A 25,005-nucleotide genomic window follows, 5' to 3' on the forward strand; every position below is an offset into this window, starting at 1 on the left:
TATGAGAATCTTATCAGGACTGATATGTCTGGATCAAAAGTAAGCTTCAACACAAGATCAAAACATACTGCTTGGATTAATAAATGGACACTAGCCTACTTTTAGTTTATTCACCCCACAGTGTTATTGTTATGAGTTGAAGCTTTTAAGTCTCAAAGTATAGCCATTATAGTGAAAGTGGTTTTATTCATACTTTCATTATGTTATTTATTAAGATGCAATGCTGCTAAAGTGATAGCAAACAGAGTTTACCCCACTGCACTGTAGTCTACTACCTTTAACAGCTTCTGTGGGCCAGAATTAGTTCTACCATGTCAGCAAAACACAGCAGGCAGAGTCAGTTTTGCCAAGAGGTAACTACATGTGTGTTTGAGAGAGAGAGAGAGGGAGAAAGAGAGGCTATGGGCTTTGAAAGGAAGATTAGTTAGACGAGGTTTTCCTCATATAAGGCATTAATATACAAAAAGGACAGTGTGCTGTCTGGGTCTGTTGGACACAAAACCACAGTTTTGTAAGTAAACAAAATCCTGATACACTTTTAACAAGTCATGTCTTCTATAATATAATATTAATAAGTGTTTTATTTAACTGTAGGTTCACTGAGACTGCTAGTGAAAAGACTAACAAGCTAGCAAGTTAAGACCAATCCTCTACTGTCAGTCCTGTAAGCAGCAGCTGTAGTCCCTCCCCGGACCACAGTGAGCACAGGGACAGGGAGCCTGAGCTGCTAAATGCTCCAGCCTCAAAGGGACGATGGTGGAGGGCTGGTAAAGATGGCGCTCTCCGAGGATGGGAGATACGGATTAAATTGTGGCCCAGAGAGCGCAGATAGAGTCACTGTATTGCACGTTAAGTTGACCGAGACAGCACTGAGAGCCATAGAGAGCCACCAAAACTGTATGGTGAGTAAAAGGGCCTTTTATTTGAGTTAAAATCAGCTAGAACTGACGGGCTGACACAGCTTGTCTCAGCTGGGAAGCTCAACTGCCACGCACAGCTAAAGCTACGAAGTTAGCTAACCAGTTGACATAGCGACTTTTTCCTGATTTTTCCTGACATATGAGACTTGTGTTATCAAAACTATCAGCTGGAAACGGTAAAGGACACATTGGCAATAATATATGGCCAGGTTTTAAGAAGTGACACGTTTTATTTAACCTAAATAAGCCAGTTAGTAAAGTTGGGCTCAGTGATTAGCCAACGTTAGCTCTAGCTTACTTTAAACGGAACCCCTAGTGCTTTGCTGGCCAGCCAAATCCGTTTCTTTTCTTGCCAAACAAACGTTACTTTGACCAAATTAGGAAAATGTTATTTTGAAGAAGTTATTTGATGTCGACGAAGTAAGGCCTGCTCAGCCGACAATTCATAAACTGACCGTTAAACGTTAAATCTCATGTAGTAATTAACAGGCATAAACTTTTATTCGACATTACTACCTATGACTTTGCTGAAAATGTAAGCGAATAAAAAAGGGAAATGTAATTTGTCAACGGGTTAGTGGCATTTGAGCTTTATCAGTGAGTGGTCAGATTACCATATGGTGAAAAGTTTAACTAGTAGCAAACTAAAAGTGAGCACCTGGCACGACGCTCATAACCAGACTTTTTTTTTTCCCTTTTTCAAAATTAATATAATTTTTGTCAGTATAACTCGGCCACACTGAAGCTACACGATGTATCTTATACCTCAGAGATTTACTTAGAACAAATATTTAATTTGGGCTTGTTTGCCAAATTGCTTGAAACTTTGTGCATGTTTTCGCAGCTACACGAGAAGAGCAACATTAGACAAGTAGATAACGGATATGAAAAACAACAATAAAACAACTAGATAAGTAAAATTTTGCCATTGTTATCTATATCGCCTTGTTTCAAAGTGTAACCATGTATATTTTCACGAACAGAATAATCCAGTACATATACTGCATTCATCCCTGAGCTTGACAACACCAGTAATTGAGAGGCTTTTGCAACTTAGTGTGCTAATGGGGCACTGCATAACTGTGCAGATTAAATATAACTTGTTAATCTTGAGCTGTGCAACTAGTGTAATCTTGTTGAGGTGCTGCACAGGTGAACTAATCTGGAGAGACCTCTATAGTCTTGAATTGCTTAAGGCTGAGGCCTAAAGCCAAGTTACCTGATGGAAACTCAGCTACCAAGAAGGCCATTACATAACAAACAGCCTGGGCCCATGTCTTTGCTCAGGGTTGATGCACTGTAGCCTAGCAAGGGGCCATAGTGTTCAGAGGTCTATGTCACAGCTTTTTATGGTGCACAGGTTGTGTCCGTGTAAATGGTCACTTGACATACAATCCAAACCCTGTAAGATCTGCATTTTCCTGTAGCAGAGAGACTACATTTATAGCATTTTAGAGCACAACTAAGAATAATTCAGTCATTTGTGACATCTGGCAAAGAATATGAATGAATTCTTTTGTGGGGAGCCAATGCTACAACCTGGTGGTAATGTTGGTCTGTTCACTGCATTGAACGGCAGCCTGCCATCTCTTGCTGACTGAGCAGCCAAAACTGCCTGCTTTTTGTTTCTCTCTCCCTCTCAGTAATGTGTGCTGTAGCTCAACCAGTCATCGAACTATGGAAGCTGGCTATCTTTGTCTTTCTGTGGTGATGTGAAATGTGATCAGAACTGTGTGTGTGAGAGAGAGAGTGTATGGATAGTGGGGGAGGGAGCTAGTCAGCAGCTTGGTGTAGCTTAGGTCTAACACTCATGACAGGGTTCTTTCAGTCCGACTAAAGTTTGCATTTAATCCATAAGTATGTGTTTCAACTATGACTAAGCAAGCCTATTTTTATGACCAGGAATGCAGAGAGGCTGTTGTTGATAAAATGCACATTCTTCTTAAACCAGTCAATGCAACATTTCAGAAGTTTAGCCGACGGGTTCCTCAGTCGACTTCAGCTGTGAAAAAGCAGAGAGGCCTCTGCTCTCCTACCCTAACCTGTACTGCTCTAAAGCAGCCACTGCATATTTGTGGCTGTCATCTCAGTTTCAAGTAGCCTCCAACACAAACCTGCAAACCTACACAAAACAAAGACATTTCAGAAATACCCTCTTCAAAATACCTGCTATATTTTAGTGCTGTCCAAATTCCCCTGCTGCCATTCAGAAAAAGGCAAACAACTTTTACCTACCACCAAACCACTGAAAAAGACCACACTGGTCAGGTTGACTCGCATGGTTTCTCTGTAGATTTTGACTTAAGAACACTTAGGATAAATATTGGCTGCCCATGGACTGTCATCAAGTTTTTGTGGCTGGCAGTCACCTATGGTCTCACAGCACATTGATATTAGCTAAATCTTTTAATGTCATGTTTTAAATCCTCTGGTAATTCTGTCTTAAATGAGGCTATTTTCTACCTTTGTTTTATTTCATGCACAAGCAGATAATTAAAGAGGAAGAAACAAGCAAATTCACCAACCACCTGAGATATTAATTGCCCCCTTTCAGCCATTTTCTGATATTTCATTGACTACAAACTTAACGGATCACTTTTTCAAATCTGCAGATTATTTTCTGATGATAGTCATTGTTAACTGTTCTTCATCTGATATTTTTGTTTCATAATTTTCTTTAAACCCTGTGCTGTGCCATTTAAAGCTATCTGAAAATGAGCAATTATCTTTCTGTGAGCTCTTCAGGTTTTCTAACTTGCATTTTGAACACAAATAACTGAGAAAATTTTTTAACATAAACACAGAAACAGAAACATCTGTTTGTCAGCTCTCACACTTTGAGTTATACTTGGTGTGACAGCACCCCAAGGCTCTGATGTTTTGACAACCAATTTTTTAAAACTCCGAGGCAAAATTTAAATGATGTGAAAAAATGTCAGTTTCTTTATCTGCTCAGCTGATACTGCTCTTTCAGCAATGCTCAGAATTTAAAGTATTAATTTGTTGTTTGCCTTCAATTTCAGAATGTATCTTCTTCGCGGCCAACGATACAATTCAAGGGACTCCAAGGGGTAAGTGCTTTGTCTCCTTTAGAATAGTTTCAGAAAAGGTAATAGAAAAAATAGTGTGATGGTAGAATAAAAACAACTCTGGCTCTGTTTCAGAATCTGAGCAGCAGCTAAATTTCACGTCCAGCAAAGTCAAGTTATTTATGTATTTGTTAGGGCTGAACAATATTATCAGCATGATATCAGTATCAGAAGATATGAGCTTAAAAAGTTCATCGGTATTGGCAGATATGAACATTTTTGCTACATTACAGCCATTATGGGCTGATATTGTAAATACCAGCCTATATTGGCTCTAAATATAGAGCTCAGAGCTATGGTTACAGAAGTGAAAACCAGGTTTATTTTCTCCATAGTTCATTTTTTAAATTAGCCATAGTTACAGAAATGGCCGTGTCAGACTTACCATAAGCTACCTGAGTGCAAAATAATTATATATGCTTCTGTACAAGACAGAATGTCATAAAATATTAACCCCTTTTTAAGGAAAACATAATTTATTTGAGATCTCTGCCACGAACACTACAGTAACCACAATCCTAGAGTGTGGCAATAATGTCTCTGATTGGTGAAGTCTCAGTCAGGTAACAATAGAAATGGCTACCACGCCAGACCGCGCCTGCAAATGATCATTGTCAGCTGATAATGATATCCATTGCCAGGGCTGTACGTTTACGTTTTTGCCCAAAACGTTGCTACAGAGGTTGACAATCTTGTTGCACAGAACAAAAAAGCTATAGTACAACATACAAAATGTTTGTTACATCTCTCAAACCAACATATAACCAAACATTATGCTTATTAAGTGAATGTACTTTAAAAAACACAACCAAACAGTCTTAATTGCAGCCCTCAATTAATGTCTAACAAAGCTAACAGCCAATCATTGTTAAGGATGCTGGGGTGCATCAGAGAAGAGAGATGCTGACGGTTCATCTCCACATTCAGACACAAAAAAAGAACAAACTGCTGGAAGCTAACTAACTTTATCGGTGTGCTTGAGGATGATTGAAGCGATATGATTTGGAAATCAGATTTTGAGGGGAGATCCAGATCAGACAGAGGAGCATTCATGCTGCTGTTTGCTGCTAAAATCCATTTTTTCAAAGGTTGCATATTGTGCAAAATACACTTTTTCAGGCATTTCTAGCAAAATTATATGCCCTGGCCTGTTTTCAATTTCAGTGTGTGCTGAAACAAGCCATTCTCAGGTTTTCCCCTCATAATGTCATGTGGGGCGTTAGCACCACCCCAGGTTTGGTTGGCCGTCCCCACTTGGAAGAAAGTTCCACCCTACTCTCCTGATCCTCCAACCAGCTGGCAGCTGAGAGCAGGATCAGGAGAGCCACATCTGTTAAGCCACATCCATTTCCTAAGAGGGGCGGAGTCAGACGGCTTATTAACATTTAAAGCCACGGACACAGAGACAGCACGTTCAGAGCAGGGCTGAAACAGAAGGGTTTTTTATACATACAAATTCCAATATCGGAGTGTTTTTTCACCAACAAACTTCACAGGCATGTTTTGGGAACCTCTGAGACCAATATAAACTTATCTTACAGGGGTAAAATATGTGGCCTTTATCTTTAGGCAGGATCAACTGACAGCTGAAGTCTTTATGTGTGTTCATCCTATTTACTTTAACTTTGAAGTGTATTCTAGAGATTGAAATTTATTGCTTTGTTCATCCTTAAACTGTGTTTCAAGGACTGAAGTGTTAGGTCTGAACTACATTTATGTATTGCTAAAATTAATTGATTTGTAAATATGCCTTTATCATATAAACCCCAATATCATGCATCCCTGGTCAAACTAATAAATACAATAAGGTACAAATTTTATGTTCTTATGTGGGCATTTTTTTAAAATGGATTTCTTGCAGGCCAATTTAAACGGACCAATGGCCACAGTTGACCCATGGCCGGTAGTTTGGACACACCTTATGTATTTACTGATACTCAAAGTAATAGGAAAATATTTCCTACATTATTAGACATTCATTAAACATAGAGTCTGATTCATATTGACCTATCACACTGGTAATGATGTTTATAAAGCTAATGTAAATGAACAAATTCCTCTTTTCTCTCTAACCCAGTGTCACAAAAACATCAGAAACATTAGAGTGGAATGATATATAAAACAAAGAAATCTATCTCCAGAATGTGTATTTACCCTAACAATTCATGAAGTTTATGCAGTGTAGGGCTGTATTGATCTACTCCTCAGTGTTCCTGTCACTCTCCCTCATCTCTGTCATACACTGCTGTCTATCCATGTCATATCAGACCTGGATGCTAAATTCAGGCGTGTATTTGTGAACAACAGCAGCTACAATATTATTGAAGGGAAAATGCATAATTTTATACATTAACCTTTTTATCAGAAGTTAGAGCAGACTGAGCACTCTGTCCTCTCACTGACAGTTCACCCACGCTGATTGTCCATGCGTAATTGGAGAGGAGAACGGAGAAGTAAGCTAGCAGATATTCGTTTTAAACATCATCTAGTCTACGTGCCTTCATTAAAAAGAAACTGGGGATTAAAGCAGCGCTCCTCTGAAACGTAACGACCGTCTGTACTGCGTATGCCCTGAGCCTGCCCCATCTGTATTAGCTGCTTCAGGTCACTCTCTTGCCATTGTATCAGATGGGAGATGTTGTACTGGCAAATTGTGTCACTTTCATTCTGAAATAGATGGTGTCTCAGAAGAACGCTCTATGAGAATGGCCATCAGAGATTTACAGTCTACAACCAGACTGTCTTGGCCCTTTCGGTAGAAGTCCAAATAATTTAATGGACTGCTTGTTATGATGAGCCACATGAGTACATAACAGCTGTTCTCTTGTGCCTTTGAGACCTCACAGACCTTTGTTTATCGTGTTTGCTTTTGTATTACATGAAAGGCCTTGGCTACGATGTAAATGCTGTGTCTTTATAATATTTGCATATAAAACACTGAAGTGTAACCTGAAAACCCTGACAAGATTTAAATGTGTAATTTGACGTAGTTTAATACAGAAGCACATGGCTGTTTCATGATAGATAAATCTCTTATGTTTGTTTAAAAATCTAACTTTTTTTGCCCCCCAACAGCGCATCAAAATTCCCAAGACTGATTCCTCCTCTAACGCCTTCCACAATTTTGATTTTTACCTGTCTAATGTGGGCAAAGATAACCCTCAGGGAAGCTTTGAGTGCATCCATCAGTATGTGTCGAGGTAAAGGCAATCACTGGCCCACTCAATCTGCTGTTACTGTCTTATCATATATTGCTAGAGGGTAGTTGCTCTCCACCTCACTTTTTCTGTCTCTTACTCTCCCTTTGTCTCCAGCTCAGGGGCCTCACACCTGGCATTGTTGGCGACGGTACAGGACAAGGTCACCGTGTGCGCCACTAATGACTCCTACCAGGTGACCCGAGAGCGCATGGCCCAGGCTGTGGAAGACACACGTGAACGTGGGACCAAAGTCATCAAGCCTGGGGGCCAGTACAGAGGTAAGACCCTCGCTTCATTCTGACTGGCGCACCTGCTGCTGTCAGATGTCAGATTAGATCCCCAGCATTGCTCTACATCCTATCAACACCTCTTTTCTCTTTCAAGCTTGGCCCCTTTTGAGAGACTGAATGGGTGAAAGCTGACAGCCTGGCTCCATACAAAGCCATTATTGCAACTGACTAAGCCATTTTGTCGTCTCAGTATTTTCCAGATTAGCAGTCAGACTGATAAGGGGCAAAGGTGGCAGGTGAAGCTATTTCTGTTTTATTGACACAAGGCTTGCCAAGTGATACAGAAAGTGTCACAGTAAAGGCACCAAGTGCTGCTTTTATTCAGCATCACATGCAGCTAGTTAAGACTTGCCTTTTATGTTTTAGTTGCATATGACCACTTTCCTGAACTCTGTAACACCCAGCTGCCTGGTTCACACAAGTACAAGTAAAAGGTTGTCTTTTATAGTCTAAATTTAGCTAATAAAATCTTAAGCTTTAGTCATGTGTCTTATCCAGCTCACAGCAGGTAGGACAAGGAATGTAAAACTGAAGATCTTACTGATGTAATGCTCTGTACCAAACGTGCTGTTTTGTTAGACATAGCTGACTCTCAACTTCAAAACAAATACAGGCTAAAGGCACAGACCAGCTGCTGGACAGGAAAGACAAGCTTGCGCATTTCCGAGGTTTAAATAAACAATGAATGACACTGTCAGTGTGCTTATGCAGTTTAAGGGCAAGGTATTATGGGTAAGATAACAGGAAAAAATAGCATACCAGTAAAGGAAACCTCAAAGGAAGAGTGGTGGCCCTTTGAAAGGCACATTACGTTTGCATGTTAGCAGACTAATAAACCACTGAGGACTCTGAATATATTTTAGTGGCCTTTTATGAACACCAGGAAGGCATTTGAAATAGTTCAACTAAAGGTTACTACAGATTAAAACAGAGAGAAAGGATAGAGCATCAATGAAAAAATATTGTGTCCGTACTCCTCCAGACTCACTGATAGTGTTTACCAATATGATTGCTGTAAACCTGAAATGAATTATTTAATTTGACTATGGTAATAGTAAACTGCAAAATTACAAACAGTAATTTTAATTTTGCAACTAACATCTGGACTATTTTACAGGAATTCCTCCTGAGAGAAAAGATGACAAAGAAAACTGATGATAGAAACATGAAACTGAAATTTAACCATATTTGGATATATACTAAAGCAGACAAAACCTGAGCAGACCACTACTTTCAACACAGATGGCAGGTGTCTCTGTCTGTTGCTTTTTAAATGATATCCTACATTTCTCCATTACTGTCAGTATAGGTAATATGTTTTCAAAAGAACAAAAAAATGTTTACTTTGACAGAGAAATATATACAGAAACCAGTCAAGTAAGGAAATGTGAGATCATACCCTTTTCTGTTTAATTATGATTAATACTTCTACTAGTTGTATCATTGTTTTTTTAAGCATTTTTTTAAAGTCTGCATTTAAAAATGATATGTCTTGGCAATCTTACATGACATTCAGGCCCAGGGATGATTTCAGCTTCAGTTTAGACACAATTTATCAAAAAAGTATCCAAATTGAGTAATCTATCATGTTAGACCTATTAAAGGTTTCCTCAAGTAAACTACAAACAAAAGTCTCAGTCCATGAAATTTCTATGCAGGTTAGAACCTCCTCTGGTCGGTTTATGTGGGCCCTAGGGAGGAATTTGCATCAACTGGCTCAGATAGAAACTGGAAAACGAGAGGAGCAGCAGTAGCAGAGTAAAGGGGTGGGACAGGAGCCTGTAGCAGCTGGTTTGAAGTCGGCATTCTATTTACTCATGCAAAAGGGGCCTTTAGCTTCTTGTCTTCACAGGCTGCTAATTTCAGGTAACAGTCTCAAACTAGTGTTTGTATCTCAGACTCTGGCATCTATCTTTTATTGAGAACTGCAGAGCCTGGTTGATTTAATACAGTAGTATGTAGTGCTCTAAAGGTTCGTTTACTTGTGGTGTCTGTACCTTCCCCTCATACAGAATGATAATTCCTATAGGAGGACACTATTGCATAAGCATGTCACCTGCAGCAATCTGCCATTAGCATGTTAGACAACCCAAAGTCTGTAAGCCTACACCACTCCCCGTTGCTTCTTGTCCCTTCTGTTTAACATGAAAGGAGGAGTTTTTTCCTTTCCCTTCCACTCTCTAACCTTAATCTTTTTAAGAGCCTTAGTATTTCATAATGGTCATGAAGCAGTTTAGGAAAAATGTGCTTTAAGACATGGCTCAGCGACATGGATAAAGTGTCCTAGATTTTAAACACAGTGACTTTAATAAACAAGGCAGTGCTGACTAGTCGTAGTTGCTACAGAGATAAAGTTAAAACTGTAAACTGCATGGTTAAGAGCTGGTGTCTTCTTGTGAGTAGCTCTCCAAGAATAACTGGCATCACACTTGTGTCAGACACTTTGAAAAATCTTTTGTGGAAGCCTAACTGCGGTTGTTGTTTTCCTGAAATGTATGATAAGCTTACGAGGAAAACCTCTTTAAGGTTCCTGCAATCTTTCAAGGGGTAATACTCTGTCATGTGAACTTCCTTGGGCCATGAAATAGTTTATTGGCTTCCTTTCAAGCATGCATTGTTTATTTTCTTCTGAAAATAATGACTTAGGAGTATTTCTCTATTCAAACTTTTAGGTTAGAGTTGATGGGTAGAATCAAACTTGTAATTAAGCTCTTGTTTCTATTTTCTTTTATTTGTTTGTTCGCATTCATATAAGATCTGCTTTATCAAATGAGTGAGAGATGGCAGGCAGGAGTGCTGTTGAGAAAATATGTGACAATGTAAAATTGTTTGATAATGTATTTCATTGCAGAGGTGAAAATATTAATGTTGTCTTTTCTTCTGTCTGTAGGAAAGCAGGTGCATATCCGTAAGCCAGCGCTATCAGCCCCTGAGGTTGTCCCGGAGCGCAAACGCTCCACACCCATCAACCCAGCCAACACGATTCGTAAGTGCCTTTCCAATAACCCTGTATCCCAGCGGCCTTTCCGGGACCGCATCATTCACCTGCTGGCGCTGAGGTCCTACAAGAAGCTTGAAGTGCTTGCCCGTTTGCAGCGGGATGGGATCAACCAAAAGGACAGGAACTCTCTGGGGACCACCCTGCAACAGGTACTGATAGGCCCCTCATTTTTCTGTCAGTATTAAGACTTCACCTTAAAAGGAAGCTGATATTGAAGAGACATTTTTAATACTGGAAAAAACTCAGTTGATTATTACTTTTTAAACTGGATCCAAAAGCCACTTTCTTTCTTCAACACAATACCCAGACACACAAATCTACCTGAGAAAGTCTTGACAAAGAATTAATAAATTTTGACATGAAACAAGCCCTCCAGTTTAACATTATTTGCATGTACAGATGCTAGACCAGCACAGGAAAAGTAAAGTTTCTATACAAACATACATTCTAATGCCGTCAGAGTTAAACTTAGTTTAATTTAAAACTTTGTGTTTGTGTGTTTACTTAAAACAGGTGGCAAACTTAAACCCCAAAGACAACACATACTCGTTGAAGGAGTTTATATTTCGTGACGTCCAGAGAGACTGGCCTGGCTACTCTGAGGATGAGAAGACTCAAGTTGATCGGATCCTGGCTCGGTATAAAAATTGCCTATGTGGCTTTTTAGTTGTCTTTTAAGTCAAAAACACATTAAATCACTTGATAGTGTTAATCAACTATGAGCCTTTAGTTCTGTTATTAAGTGGTACACCATGGGATTTCACACAGTGTAGAGATGGTTGTTACATAAAACTACTTATTTTTTATCAAGTATTTTTTTGTTGTTGTTCAGAGTGTCTCTGCCAAGAAGAAAAATCAGTTAACAGCATCTCAGTGTAATTCCAGTTGTTTCACTGACTGTATTAAAAACTAAGGCTAAAAATGTTAAGTTTTAAAGAATGTATCAATTTTTTTTTTTCTAACAAGATAAAGAGTGAGACAGTGTCATTACTAATACAAACTTAAAACAAAAAGTAAGGCAATTTGTGTTTGGTACATTATTTCTTTGTTGTAACAATGCTTCTTGGTAATAAATCTTATACCGCTGGAAAGCCTGTTTATTACCTTTTTAAATGGTGCCACATTTGTAAGGATCATGCATTTGTGGAATGAGCAGCAGAGCTGAGTATGTGGGTTGCACCCATGAAAAATGTGCCAAATCTTCTCTGCCAATGCCAAACAGCTTATTTTGCTGTTGCTATTGACTCTTGTTTGGTGTTTGGTGGATTGGATTATTGAAGTTTGAAGAAACAAGACATATTGACAATTTAACAATTTATTCATTTAACAAACAGGAGCCTCAGTTGTGTGTGGAAGAACCATACACAGACACAACAGCCTGGCACCTCCTCCTCATGCTGGTCACCAGCCTGGTCACACATTGCTGCGGGATGGCATCCCATTTTTCAACCAGCATTTGTCGCACGTCAACCAAAGTGGTTGTGTTGGTCACTCTGGCACGAACAGCACACCCAAGCTGATCCCACAAGTGTTCAATGGGGTTAAGGTCAGGACTGCTGACAGGCTATTCCATCCTCTCCACTCCCAAATTCTGGAGGTAGTCTCTGATAAACCTCGCTCTGTGGGGGAAAGTGTTGTCATCTTGGAGGATAGAGTTCTTGCTGACAGCGTGAAAAAACAGTATTCTTGGGGTGTTGTCTTCTTGGGACGCCCACTTTAGGGCCTGTCTCTGACATTCCTCGTTATATGGAACTTGGCCTTCAATTTGGAGATGGTACTAGGGTTCACTCCAAACAGTGCCACAACTTGGTTTTGCGGAACATCAGTTTAAAGTTGCCCAACTGACGGGCCCTATCCAGATCAGTCAAACGTGGCATGCCGATTCTTGAAGCAGACATCTACTGACCACTGTAGCAGGGCCCATGCTCACAGGTGCTGACAGCACCTGGGGGTACCAGAAGCTCAAAACAAGAGTCAATAGCAACAGCAAAATAAGCTGTTTGGCATTGGCAGAGAAGATTTGGCACATTTTTCATGGGTGCAACCCACATACTCAGCTCTGCTGCTCATCCCACAAATGCATGATCCTTACAAATGTGGCATCATTTAAAAGGAAATAAACAGGCTTTCCGACAGTATAAGATTTATTACCAAGAAGCATTGTTACAACAAAGAAATAATGTATCAAACACAAATTTCCTTACTTTCTGTTTTAAGTGTTTTTTTATGTTGCATTAAAGTACATTTCTTCCAACTTAACTGGCTATTGGGAAAAGCGAAAAGATGGCAGGCCTATTGCTCACAAAAGAAAAGTTTACAGCAAGAACCTTTAATAGTATCATACATATTGACCACAGCATTATCTTCTGAAATATTTAGTCTGAATGGGGAAGTAGCTTTTTTTCAACATGTTTATTTAATTTTCCTAATTTTCCACAATTAACCAAAAAGCAGATGTTTAGGCAATAAAGCCATAAACCAAGTATAAACAATGACAAAACAAAACAGAGCAAACAGCTCAGATGGATACAGTTGAACAGAAAGCTTCAGGCAGTTATGCTTTTACATATGTAATAGGTAACAAACCAGGCTGAAGAAACTCCCTTTGAGATAATGAGAGAGAGATCAGGTCCAGTATAATTCAAATAAAGCTGCCAGACTTTGTAAAGCTGATCTTTCTTTGTATGCAAACTGCTTATGAGATATTCCAAGGGAACCAGTTCAGTTCATCCTTTAACAGAAGGGCTCATATTACTAATCCATTGTTACAATATTTTTTTTTTCTGGCAGTAAAAGTGAGAATGTTAAACAACCTTTTATTAGCGCCAGTGCTTACATTCTGATTTGGAAGTCCCAAAATCAGAGACATGGGGTCCATTTCTGATTTCATGAAATATTTTCCCCATTTCAAAAAGTATTTCTGACCAATACTTATGCAGAATTATTGTTTAATTTAAGGAGCTTTTCCACAAACAGTTTATTATTATGTCATACTTTATTTACATGTTGTCATTATGCAGCTAGCTGTTAATAAGTCCCTGTGTAATATTTGGCATAGTGTCCATGTGGATTTCACCTAAGACTGACTTTGTTGTAATTATTTTAGAGGAAAAAAAGTTTTAAAAAATCATATTGCATATTGCCGTTCAGCAAAAAAATATGAAAATGTAGCTTATGGTTAATATCACAAAGTCTTAGCAATAAAACATAGCTTAACTAGAGATGCACTGATTGTACAAAAAAGGAGAAGAATGCTGAAGTCTATGTTTAAAATTACAATTTCGCCCATGCCAGATACCCATAACCTGACATACCAGATAGACTGTTTCATATATCCATTGCATGGATATGTTTTACATTTATCCTGATAAGCTTCCGTACAAAGTGTTTGGAAAGCGCAGGACTTTTCAAAAAATTCCTGGAAGGTGATTGGACAAATGTTCATTTTATTACATTCATGACGGGCAAATCAGAGAAATACAACAAAATGAGGTAGCAGATGTGCAGCTTTAGTGCTAACCTCAGTTATACAGGCTACTGTTGCTGAAGTGAGTGGTGGAGCTCATTGGTGGCTAAACTTCATGCTAAAGCCTATTGTGAGATCTTTTCTGCATAAGAGGACACATAAATATATGTGGCCCAGTTCTGGTAAAACTGCTGCTAAGGGCTACACTGCTGGCAGCCATTGCTATTTGCTTACAGTACAGCTCAGCCCTTCCTGTAGCTATCCCCTTGTGGGTTATTAATCTCTGGTTGCTGTTTGTTTTAGGAACGCTGCCTTCTAAACTAAAAGATAAGGACTACGTCAAATAAAAATATCCAATAATGTTATTGAATATTACTGAGACGTGAATTTTCAAACTTTCATGAAGTTTAAACATATGAAAGACAGAAAATGTTAACATGTTCCTTCTCTTGGCTCATGTCAAGCTTCAAGCTGCTGTCTGTTCAAAGGACCTTAACTCCCTTGAGTACTGCATGAATTTTGAATTTGAGGAGACAATGGAGAAAAAAGATTTAATAATTCAATTCTTCAACAGGCCCACTGTAATGGACTGTTGAGCAATAAAACATGCGTGTGCTTTCCCCTCACCCTTTTTTTTTCTTTTATAGCAAATTAGGTCTTTCTACTGAGACCCCCTCGTCAAGCAGTTCTCCCAAAGACAGTGTCCCCACATCCCCCCAGGTATCAAAACCAAAACATCATTACATCATTACATTACATTACACACCCACCTAAGTGGACATAAGCAATTTTTTTGGTTAAACTGTTGTTGTTTCCTCCAGAAGCGTCCGCCAGACTTCGATTTCATTGACCCTTTGGCGCCCAAGAAAGCCCGCATCTCCCACCTCAGTAATCGAGGGTCAGCAGCATCGTCATCCTCCTCCTCCTCCTCAGAGCGCCGGGAGGACGAGGGCAGCCCCAACTCTAAACGCTCGTCCCTCCCCTCCAACATCACCTCAGGCCCTCCCACCCATCTCCCCATTTCGTCCCACCCGCCTGCCCCCTCTCACCAGCAGCCCAGCCCAGCCTCCCACTCCAACTCACCCAGCACCCCGGAGGGCTGTGGCACCCAGGACCTGCCTATGGACCAGAGTTCCTCCTGCAGAGATCCCTCACCCAGCCCTTTCTCCTCTGACAGGACCCTGCAGGACCGCTATCGTCACCCTGTCCCAGTACCTGCCCCCACCCCCACCCCCAGCCCCCCTCCTCTTCCTTCTTGCACATCACTCACAGTTACCTCCACTGTCATCAGCAGCCCTCCCTCGTCCAGCAGCACCAACAAGAAGTTTAAGAAAAAATCCAAGAAGCACAAAGAGAAGGATCGAGAGAGGGAGAAAGGGAAACGGATTGAAAGAGACAGAAGTCCTCCCAGTGAAGAGACTCGTAAATCAAAAAAGAGACGCAATGCTGAGGATGAGAGCAGAGAGGATATTGACAAGAATCCTCACAAAGATCAAGGTTTGTTTCTGTCTTTAATTATCACCGCCCTTAAAGCATTTGTTTCAACATCTAACGGACCAAATTCCTATGGCGTGGGAAGCTCACAAGTTTTTGCCTTGTTGCACCATTATATTTCACATAATTGTTGAGAATCTAACAACTGTTTTTTTTTTTTTTTGGTTGGGTTTTTTTTTGTTTGTTTTTTTAAGGTTACTATGTTTCTTTTCTCTTTTATTGTTGCTTCTGAAAGCAACATCTTGCCTTTAAATTGTTTTGGAGTTGTTAAAGACCGAACCATGATTTAGACAGGACCACTGAGCGATCACAGGTTTAGATAAAGAAACCAAAAATGGCTATCCTTTAGCTACTAACTGATAGGATCAGGGTTCTGGTGTGTGGATTCTGCCTTAGAGACAGTGTTAAAGTTGTAAGGAACGACTTTGCTTTTTCTCCTGCAACAAGTACAGAATTCTGCTGAATAAAGGACCACCCAGACAGTTAATGCTTACATAGGCAGTTACTGGCTAACATGTTATTCTCCCAAACCAAAAAACTACTTTATGCCAGCCTTTCAGATCAATTTCTAGGTATTCTGCCCCCTAGTCACTGTAAATTGATCAAAGCAGCTAAAATGGTGTTCCTAGGTTAATTTTCTTTCCAGAAAACTTCAACACAATTTAAATTTTATCAATGTAAAACAGTCCTCATGCACAAAATTTTAAAAATGTTGAGGCATTGTTCGATAGACAAAGAGAGAGGTTCTTCTTAAAGTCCGATATTTATTAGAATAACATGTTTACTGTTAACAACGAAAAGGACATGCACCTTCATAAAGAGTGATGTCCCACATGTACACAGTGTTCCTAAGATCAGTTACAAACCAAAGAATTCTTATTTGGCAACATTAAGTGAGAGGAAAATGTTTTTTTGTGTGTTTGGACACACTCAATCAAGCAGCATTGATGTGTCTTATGACTGACATGCCTCCTGTCGAAGCATCCAGTCAGTTTATCTTTCAGACTTTGGATTGTTGTTCTGTGTTTCAGTGTTTATCTCTCACAGCCCCTCAATCACATACAGTTTGATTAGTGATTATGCTGATTCACTGCATGTTGTCTGAACATGTTGAGGCATCGATCTGAGCTTATGTCTGGTCTGTGTGGTCATAAGTGCATGTTGCAGTGCAGTCTCTTCTCAAGGATGAGATGTAACTAGGCGTTACAACTGAAAACTGTCCTTTGGTTAGAGTTGAGTGCATTTTCAGAACTGGTCCCTGTCTTTTTACAGTCTTAACTTTGTGTATCTGCATCCTTGGCAAAAATACTGGGTTTAGGGGAGTGACTCTTCACTTGGAATCTTGATTAACAAACCTCAGTCTTATTCATTGACTGTACATTGAACTATAGAATGAGCTGGTCCAATTCCATTCAGTCCCATGCAAATTGGATTTTAACTTCTAAAACTGTAGAAGAAATGGGGAAAATGTTTCAAAATAAGAGATCTTGGGGTGTTATCTTTTCCGTACACCATTTACTGGTATATTAACAGTAATTTAGAGAGTTCAAAGGGATTAAAACACACACAATACCAGGAAACAGATGACATTTTTATTCTGTCTTTGACCAACATAATGGATCCTCACAGTAATGATGTTGCTGAGTATTCTGGATTATTAGTTCAATTTGACTCTTTCCTTCCTCCCTTCCAGATTCTTCAGAAAAAGAAAAGCCAGTCCAATCCACTGAATTCTCCTCCAAAGTTGAGATGCCAGACTATGTAGTGTGAGTAAACTTCATACACGTCAAAGTTTACTGACACATTTGATTAACATCCAAGCAAATGTTGACGAGACAAAAGCTTGGAGGCAAGGAGACGTGACATGCAGCAGCAAACACGTGTTAAATTTTTCTGTCTGGTATCTTGCTTTCATTGCTGTTTCGGGCTGTTTATTGCGCTTTCCACGCCATTGATTACAAGAGCAGGGAATATGTTTTTTATTGCACATCAGGCACAGTGAAGCTGAGCAGATGTTTAACAGGATTCTCACCCTTTCTTTGTAAATGACACATTGTGAGAAACTTGTTTTGTTCTTTTCTTTCATTTTTGAAGTGTGAGATCACTAAAACATAGTCATGTAATCGGTGAATTTTCTTTGCTGTGTTCACAGGAAGTACATGCCATTGGTGTCCATGGACCAGAGACAAAGCTACAAGGATGACTTCAACGCAGAGTACGATGAGTATCGCCTACTACACGCCCGCGTGGAGAACATCAACCGCCGCTTCACCCAGCTGGATGCCCAGTGCAGGAAGCTGGCCCCTGGCACCAAAGAATACCAGGTCATACATGGAAACAGCATAAAAACTCTGAACTAGTGTTGAATATACCACTTTAACTTTAAAATAGTGTCATTGACCCTCTGTAGAGTTCCCTCAATCTTCTCCATAGCAGATAATCAAAGTACAGACAACAGAGCTGATGATTTCATTGTTGTTGTATAACATCATGTGGTACTTGATTTCTACAAAATCTTATGAATTATTTGGCTTCAGACTGTCCATAATAGTCAGTAAGTAAACTGGTACAAAGTTGGGGTACTGAACAGAATGTAGGAAGGCATGTGTTTATATTTTAATGAATCTAAATCATTCATGATCTCGACACTCCACATCTGTTTGTTGATCCACTGAGATGTGCAGCCACCAGGCAGCACATTTTGTTAAGTGTTTAAAGTCATCAGACATTCACTGCTTCTTTTTCAGGCTGCTACTGTTGTGCCAAATAACCACAGAGAGAAATCTGCAGTTTGATTTCTGTGGAAGCTAAATGTAGCACTGAGCAACACATTCACTCAGACTAGCTCAACATAACTATTACTTTTTTACATAATGCATTGTGGGTTGGTTTTATTTAGTGGGTTTGGTAGTGATAGGCACTGTATTAAACATGTCATTTCTATTACTTACAGAAGGTGCAAGAAGAAGTGTTGAAAGAGTACAAAAAGATGAAACAAGTAAGTAGTTTTGTAGAATTTCATCAATTTCATCATTGATTTTACACTATATTCTTAGGTTTTTATAACCGCTTTTCTACCAAGCCAGTTCCAAGACTGTTGCTGGGCTAGAGCTGGAGCAGGTTCACACTTAGTTCAGTCTAGGAATCATCAGAGAACTGATTTCTGCTACCTAACCGAATGTTCTACTTTGCATTGCTGCGCATGGGTAAATGGTTATGGTTTGGGTTAGGACTTGACTGTGCCATTAGCTGCTTTCACACTGCCTCTCTTTTCCGTGTCTGTTACGCCTTCGTTCTGCAACGCCGTTCTGTATGATCTCGCCCCACCTCTGATCCGGATCGAGAGGTAGTATCAGAGCCATAACAGACTTTTCTGCAACGAGTGTGAAAGGACGTCACGGCAATTCCGCAGCGGCGAGTGTGCGCTGCTATCTCCATAAATGGGAGATTTAAAAACCAGCGCTGTTTAATGGAGCGGCATTTCATTGGAGAAAACAACAGCGGGATAAAACAAAGAATAATGTGGATTAACTGGAGAGACTGCAAGGTTAGAGAGCTGATCACACTCTGTACAGGAGAGGAGAGAGCAGACACATCTCTGCTCACAGCAGTGTCTGAAAAGTTCCACGATGTGTTCAACTGAGCTCGGTACTCTGAAGTTTCCGACCTCCGACGTAAACACGTGCGCTGTGACACCGCTTACATTTGGACCTCCAACTCAGATACATATAGGAAAAAAAGTCTATTTGATCTAATCGACCAAAATGAATGTTCATGTTAGATTTCCCTGTATTTCATTTAGAAAATACAAAGTTTTGAACCGAGAAATCCAGAGTTTCAAGTTTCAAGTTTTCAAGTTTTGAAAGCAGCAGCTCTGGCAGCGGCTGCCATCTGATTACAGGACACCGGGAAGTGTGTGTAAGCTTGGGCGTGCACGGCTCTGTTACACCTTTGTGTGAATTGCCCGTTGCGGAACAGAGACGGGCATTCTTTTTCACCTTTATTGCGGAATCTCTGTGTAAAAACGGCTATTGTATCGCCCTGCAGTAGCATATATTGACAAAGCAATAGAGGTCGTCAGAACACTGGTTTCCTTTTCCACAACTGGGGCTGGCTAGGGAGCCAAATCTCTGAAAACATCAATGTGTGTCTCTGTTTTCCCAGCAACGGTAGCACCAAATTCAGCAACAGAGATGACGGATTTTGTCGTTCTACAGGTGTTGTCACTAGCATTTCGAACTTTCCTTGAACTCTTAACTAGACTGGTCGAAGCATTTTTTTGCTTTTACATCCATGCTTGTTTTTCTCCATGGGTTGGTTGGTTGGATGGATGGACAGACTTTATTAGTGATGCACTTGATTGGAGTTTTGCTGATATCCTATATGCTTATTTTAGTCAATGCAATCTATAAACACCTTTTTAATGTAGAAATCACCAACTGTCTCCTGTGGAAAGAGGCCGAGTCACATGGGGAAATCAACAATGTGGTAGTTGTTTTTTATTTTGGACTTTATTTAAAAAGTTTCAGGGCTCATGGTGGGGCCCTCCAGGCACTCCAGTCTGCCATCTATACCCGATGGTACATTAATATATTTTGCTGACATTTAAGGCTGATACAAGATACCAGCAATATACCAGCAATGATCATATCTGCCGATACTGATATCATGCCAATAATACTGTGCATTCCTCTGCTTTATTGAAACTGAGAAGTTGTAGGAAAGTAACCATTAACACTCTGTTAAGAAACTGGTACTTGAGGAAAGCACAAAAAACTACAATAAAAAGTATGATAAACAACATAGATGACTGAAGCTACTGCAATAGACTTCCACCTTGTGGGATACCTTGCTGTCTTGTTTAGATTTCTGTTGTCTTCCTTGTTATTTCTACATTCCAACATCCCTCTGCGCTACAGATGTAAGCATAAAGGACTTGATGTAAACTGGTTCTTACTTCTGGTCCAGAAAAGGGGTTGGTTCCACACTGGAACGGTTTTCTCTGGCCCTAAGCCAGTCCTGTGGTTATGGAAAAACAAAGACCTGGTGCTAGGTTTAGCACTGGCTCTGAATCAGCCCTGAATCTTACTTGGTGGAATAGTTGTGAGGGTGTTTGTTGTTGATCGGCTACTTGCTGCTGTCTGACAGTGTGTGTTTTTGTTTTATAGCACAGCCCAAACTACCACGATGAGAAACAACGCTGCGAGTACCTGCACAACAAGCTGGCCCACATCAAGCGGCTAATAGCTGATTATGACCAGCGCAGAGCCCAGGCCTGGTGCTGAGAGCACAGCATACCATGTCCTCACTGATCAGTATTGAGAGCAGAATGTCGAACCAGGAGGGGGATTCAACTGGCTGTTATTAAACTCCCCTTCAGTTACTGCCTCCCCTCACACACCTCTCTTCCTTCCCTAATCCCCTTATCCGTCTTCATTCCTTCCTTCTTTTCCAATCTTGGAATTCCACTGGCTTCATTGTTGCCTGCAATTGTGAAATCTCACTTTGACTTCTTCTTTACCCCCATCTTTTTGCTTTCTTTTTTTTTTTTTATTATTATTATTTCTCGAGGAGCTCCTGTGGAGTTTAATACCACTGGACCAGTGGGAGGAGCTGCCTGCATGTGTGAAGGGGTTTTGAGGAAACACTTCGACTCTTCTTCTTCTTACTTTTTGAAGGACTTTATCTTCAGGCAAAAAAAAAAGAACAAAAAAAGTATTTTTGAGTATCAGAGAAAATATTAACATGTATTTAAGTCAAAAAGAGGGAGAACTATTTATTTTGGGACTCGTAGTGCAAAAAGAAGAGTCCGCAGATGATATATTGTTTAACTTTTGAAAACAATGCAAAAAAAAAATGACCGCGGGCCTTATGTGTTTGACTTTGTGAAGCCATTTTGCACGCCAGATCAATTCTGTCATCTCTCCTGTCATCTCTGATGTCTCTCCTGCCTCATTTCCTCTCTCTCCGTGATAACTGTTATGAGTGACCTTGCTGCAGCATGTTGCACTTGTTTCTGTTTGGAGAGGTAGGAAATGGGACAGGCCAGAGAAATCACTTGAGCTGAGTAAGAAGCAACCACAGTTTGTGTGCATGGATTGTAAATTTAGTTGTAATGGCGACATGAAGTTGAGAGTGGGATTGACTAATGGAGTATGAGCCCCCATCAGAGGGGGGCAGTATTCCCTGCACCATCAGTGTTTTTGCGTTCACATTGCATTATGGGTGCCTTAAGGTGTTTACACTCAGACATGCTGAGTCAGGCTGACCTTTAGGGTCCACAGGCAACACAAAGGAACTATAACTGCCTGGAAACAGGTTGTGTGTGTATGTTTGTGTGTTTGTCAGAGTGGTGGAGCGAGGAAGGAGTGTTACAAATTGTGTGCGTGTATCTGTCTGTATGGCTGTGCATTATGTGGAGTGAGAGATAAAAGAGAAAAATAATAGCAATGTGGAGAAAAAAGTGAGAAATAAGAAAAAAAAAAAAAAAAAAGCTGCTATAGTGTTTAACCAGCCGGAGCACTCAGGATCAACCCGGCTGGAGTAACAGAACCTGATCTTAATCGAAGAGAAAAAGAAGCTCCTTATTTTCTAAGACCCTGGAAAGGACTGAGACGTCTGCTTCTTCAGCTTTATCCAGCGGCAAACATGTTATATTTTTGTTTGAGAAAGAAGCCAAAACATGCCACCCTCCAGAGGACAGATCTGTATGAAGATGTCCCATGTATTTGATCCTCAGTTTGATTTCTGCAGAGTAGTGAAAGTTTTTTTTTTTTCTAACATGGATACCAATTTTAGTTCACTGGATGGATCGAAAGCTTCTTTGAAAGTCTTTATTTCAGCAAGGGAAAACTGTTTACAAACCTGTGTTAGAATGTTTGCCAAAAATTAAAAACTTTTCTGGTACTGCACCCATGGAGCAAAATTTCTGATAAAGGGCTTTTACTGACATACAGTATGAGTTTCAGCAACTTAAACCTCTTTAAAACCCTTTGGGATGAACATTGGAACTGATACACTAAGCTCATCAGAAGATCCACAGTGGAGACATGTTGACTTTGAACTTCCAAAGTGGGAAACCCCTCCTGATACATGTTCAGCAAGTGTGGACAAAATGCCCTGCTGAAATAAAGTGTCCCATTCTCTTTTCCATTTATGTTGGTTTTGGCATTCAGTCGAATAGTCGGTCTCTGCAGCAGACTGGCTGTTCTGTCGGCTTGTCAGAATCATTTAAACATTTCCACAAACTCAATTTACTTGCATGTGATGACTCAAGTTATTTTGGACAGAAAATCAACACTTGTTACTTGGATGTGTCACATTTGCAGTTAAAAATGTTCATTAGAGATGAGGCTCTCTTTAAGATCTATGTTGAATATGGCTGTGGGTTACAGGGCCAGTGTTTTGGTTTATTGTTCCTGTTTTCCCTTGCAGTAGTCATTTCCCAGAATTAGAATGAAAGAAATAGAGCCCTAAAGCCACTTCCAATTTTGAAGCCAAGGCTTCCTGTGCAGCTGTCAAGATGTCATCACTGCTGTTGTCCTCTTTACAGTCTTCATGAACACAGATTAACCTAAATCAGGTCTGATTATCGAGAACTTGTGATAAGAGGGAGGGGAGGAATTTGATCAAGAGTCTTAATGAGGAAGTGACCATTAAAAATGCCCTGGCAGTGTTTGGATGTGAGATACCACTGAAAATCAAGTGTGAAATCTAATCCTGCCCACATGAAAATGTACAAAACATTTCAATAAAAACGAAATAGTTTTACCTGGCACATGTTTTATAATGTCCTTTTTATTAATACTTTCCTCTGATTTTACCGTGTGTCTTCTAAGCATGATGTGATAACTGAATACCATGTTATGAGAGGTGTTGCATGTTCAGTCACAGCCTGAAGGCAACAGGGGGCCACATACAGAAATATGCAAGCCTACACTTTAGCTTTCAATAATGGCTAACAATGAGGGATTTTGGGGGTCTTGGGGACTCTGGTCAACCCCTGATTTAGAGCAAACTGCAAAGGCAACCAAACTTCATAAGTTTCATAAGCATTTGTGCATTAAGATCATGCTTTGCAAACTGGGTTTTTGGACAGCGGATGGAGAAGCAAATGAGCACGGTTCATTCATACTGCTGTAATCTGTCAAAAGTTCACGTTATAATGTTTATTTACAAATTAACACAGCAACACCTAGTGTTAAAACAATATAGTCAATCACAAACTCTTTAATTTTAATGTGCTGTATTTCATTTGATGTTTTAGGGCTTGCTGTGCACCGCAGATGGAAGCTGGTCATAGTTTAGACACTGCTATCCTAGATGATGCTACTCCTAAATTATCTATGTGGGACACCAAAGGCTCTTGAATTATAATTGTTGTTTCACTTCAAAAAAAGGGAATGCCACCTGATTAAATAAAGTCCTTTAACATGTTATAATCATTTAGCAGAGATTTTTATACTTCAAATTTACTGACCACAACAACTTTACATTTAAAAAGATTGTGAGTTGATAAATCACATTATTTACTATAGAAGCTGCAATTCTGTGGTAAAGTCATACATATATGTATATATAAATGATAGAAATACCGACTAACTTCTGAGGAAACGATAGCCCTGCCTGGAGGTAAAATTTCCAAGTACAACAAAGATGTGATCAAGCAGCAGGATACCAGACATGCCTGCATGTTCACTCTAGTTAATCTTTAGGGCTTTGACAGAAAAAGAAGAAAAAGACAAACAAGTGAAACTGGTTTGAACGTGCTGTGGTAGGCTTGTTTGACTTTCAAAACATGGTTTTGGTCTTCATAAGGCTGCTCTTCCTGTTAATTCTTTTGCATTATAAAGTTGCTCTGTGGTGGAGCTCTGTAGCAATGACAAAGATGTTTGACCTAACTCAGATGGCAGATGTGGAGGACAGGACCAGGGCTGGTTCTAGTTATAGGCGATTCAGAGGGTTGTCTAAGGTGAAGGCTAGAAGGGGGTGCTGATGTGAGCCCTGAACATTTTGAACCAACATAGCAGATTTTCAGCTCCTGAGCTTCATACTATAACCTCTGCACCCCTCGGTCCAGCTCTCTCCCTACAAGTGACTGTTCTGCGTTACAAAATAAAGCGCTGTCTCAAATGCTGTTCATGAGCTGCAAAAGAATGCAACATCTGGTTGGTGATGCTCTCTGGTCTGCTCACTGTCATTTGTTTGCATTCATTACAGGCAGCTCAATATGGAATTGTAAATATCAAACAAGTTGATATTTATGACTCAAGATCCGGGAGGCTCTGACTTGAGCAATAAAATAATTGCACACCTAACACTGCACATCGCCACAAACACACCATGCCCACTGTGAAGCATGGTGGTAGCAGCATCATGCTGTGGGGATGCTTTTCAGCAGCCGGTCTAGAAGGCCTGTAAAGGTAGAGGGTAAAATGAATGCAGCAAGGGAAAGCTACAGATAAAGCTACACAGAGACTGTTTAATGTTGTGAAACTCAAGGTGAATGTTCTGGAGTGTCCAAGTCAAAGCCCAGGCCTCAACTC

The 25,005-nt window shown here is 40.0% G+C and overlaps 1 protein-coding gene across 2 annotated transcripts; it reads left to right on the forward strand.

Annotated features, from left to right (window-relative positions):
- Window positions 1–694: 694 nt before the first annotated feature.
- ell2 (elongation factor for RNA polymerase II 2) lies at window positions 695–23,235 on the forward strand. 2 transcript variants are annotated; one of them, XM_041782606.1, is made up of 12 exons: window positions 695–902; window positions 3,944–3,991; window positions 7,085–7,209; window positions 7,324–7,487; window positions 10,390–10,649; window positions 11,014–11,138; window positions 14,614–14,686; window positions 14,791–15,463; window positions 17,154–17,226; window positions 17,613–17,784; window positions 18,414–18,458; window positions 20,629–23,235. In XM_041782606.1, exons 1-12 carry the CDS (start codon window positions 732–734, stop codon window positions 20,743–20,745), a joined length of 2,046 nt encoding a protein of 681 aa, XP_041638540.1. In that variant the 5' UTR covers window positions 695–731; the 3' UTR covers window positions 20,746–23,235. The 2 variants fall into 2 exon arrangements, with proteins under 2 accessions (XP_041638540.1, XP_041638539.1); XM_041782605.1 differs by having other exon boundaries at window positions 696–902; window positions 14,788–15,463.
- Window positions 23,236–25,005: the final 1,770 nt, after the last annotated feature.

This window comes from Cheilinus undulatus, linkage group 3 (genome assembly GCF_018320785.1).
Source record: "Cheilinus undulatus linkage group 3, ASM1832078v1, whole genome shotgun sequence".
Lineage (NCBI taxonomy): Eukaryota > Metazoa > Chordata > Actinopteri > Labriformes > Labridae > Cheilinus > Cheilinus undulatus.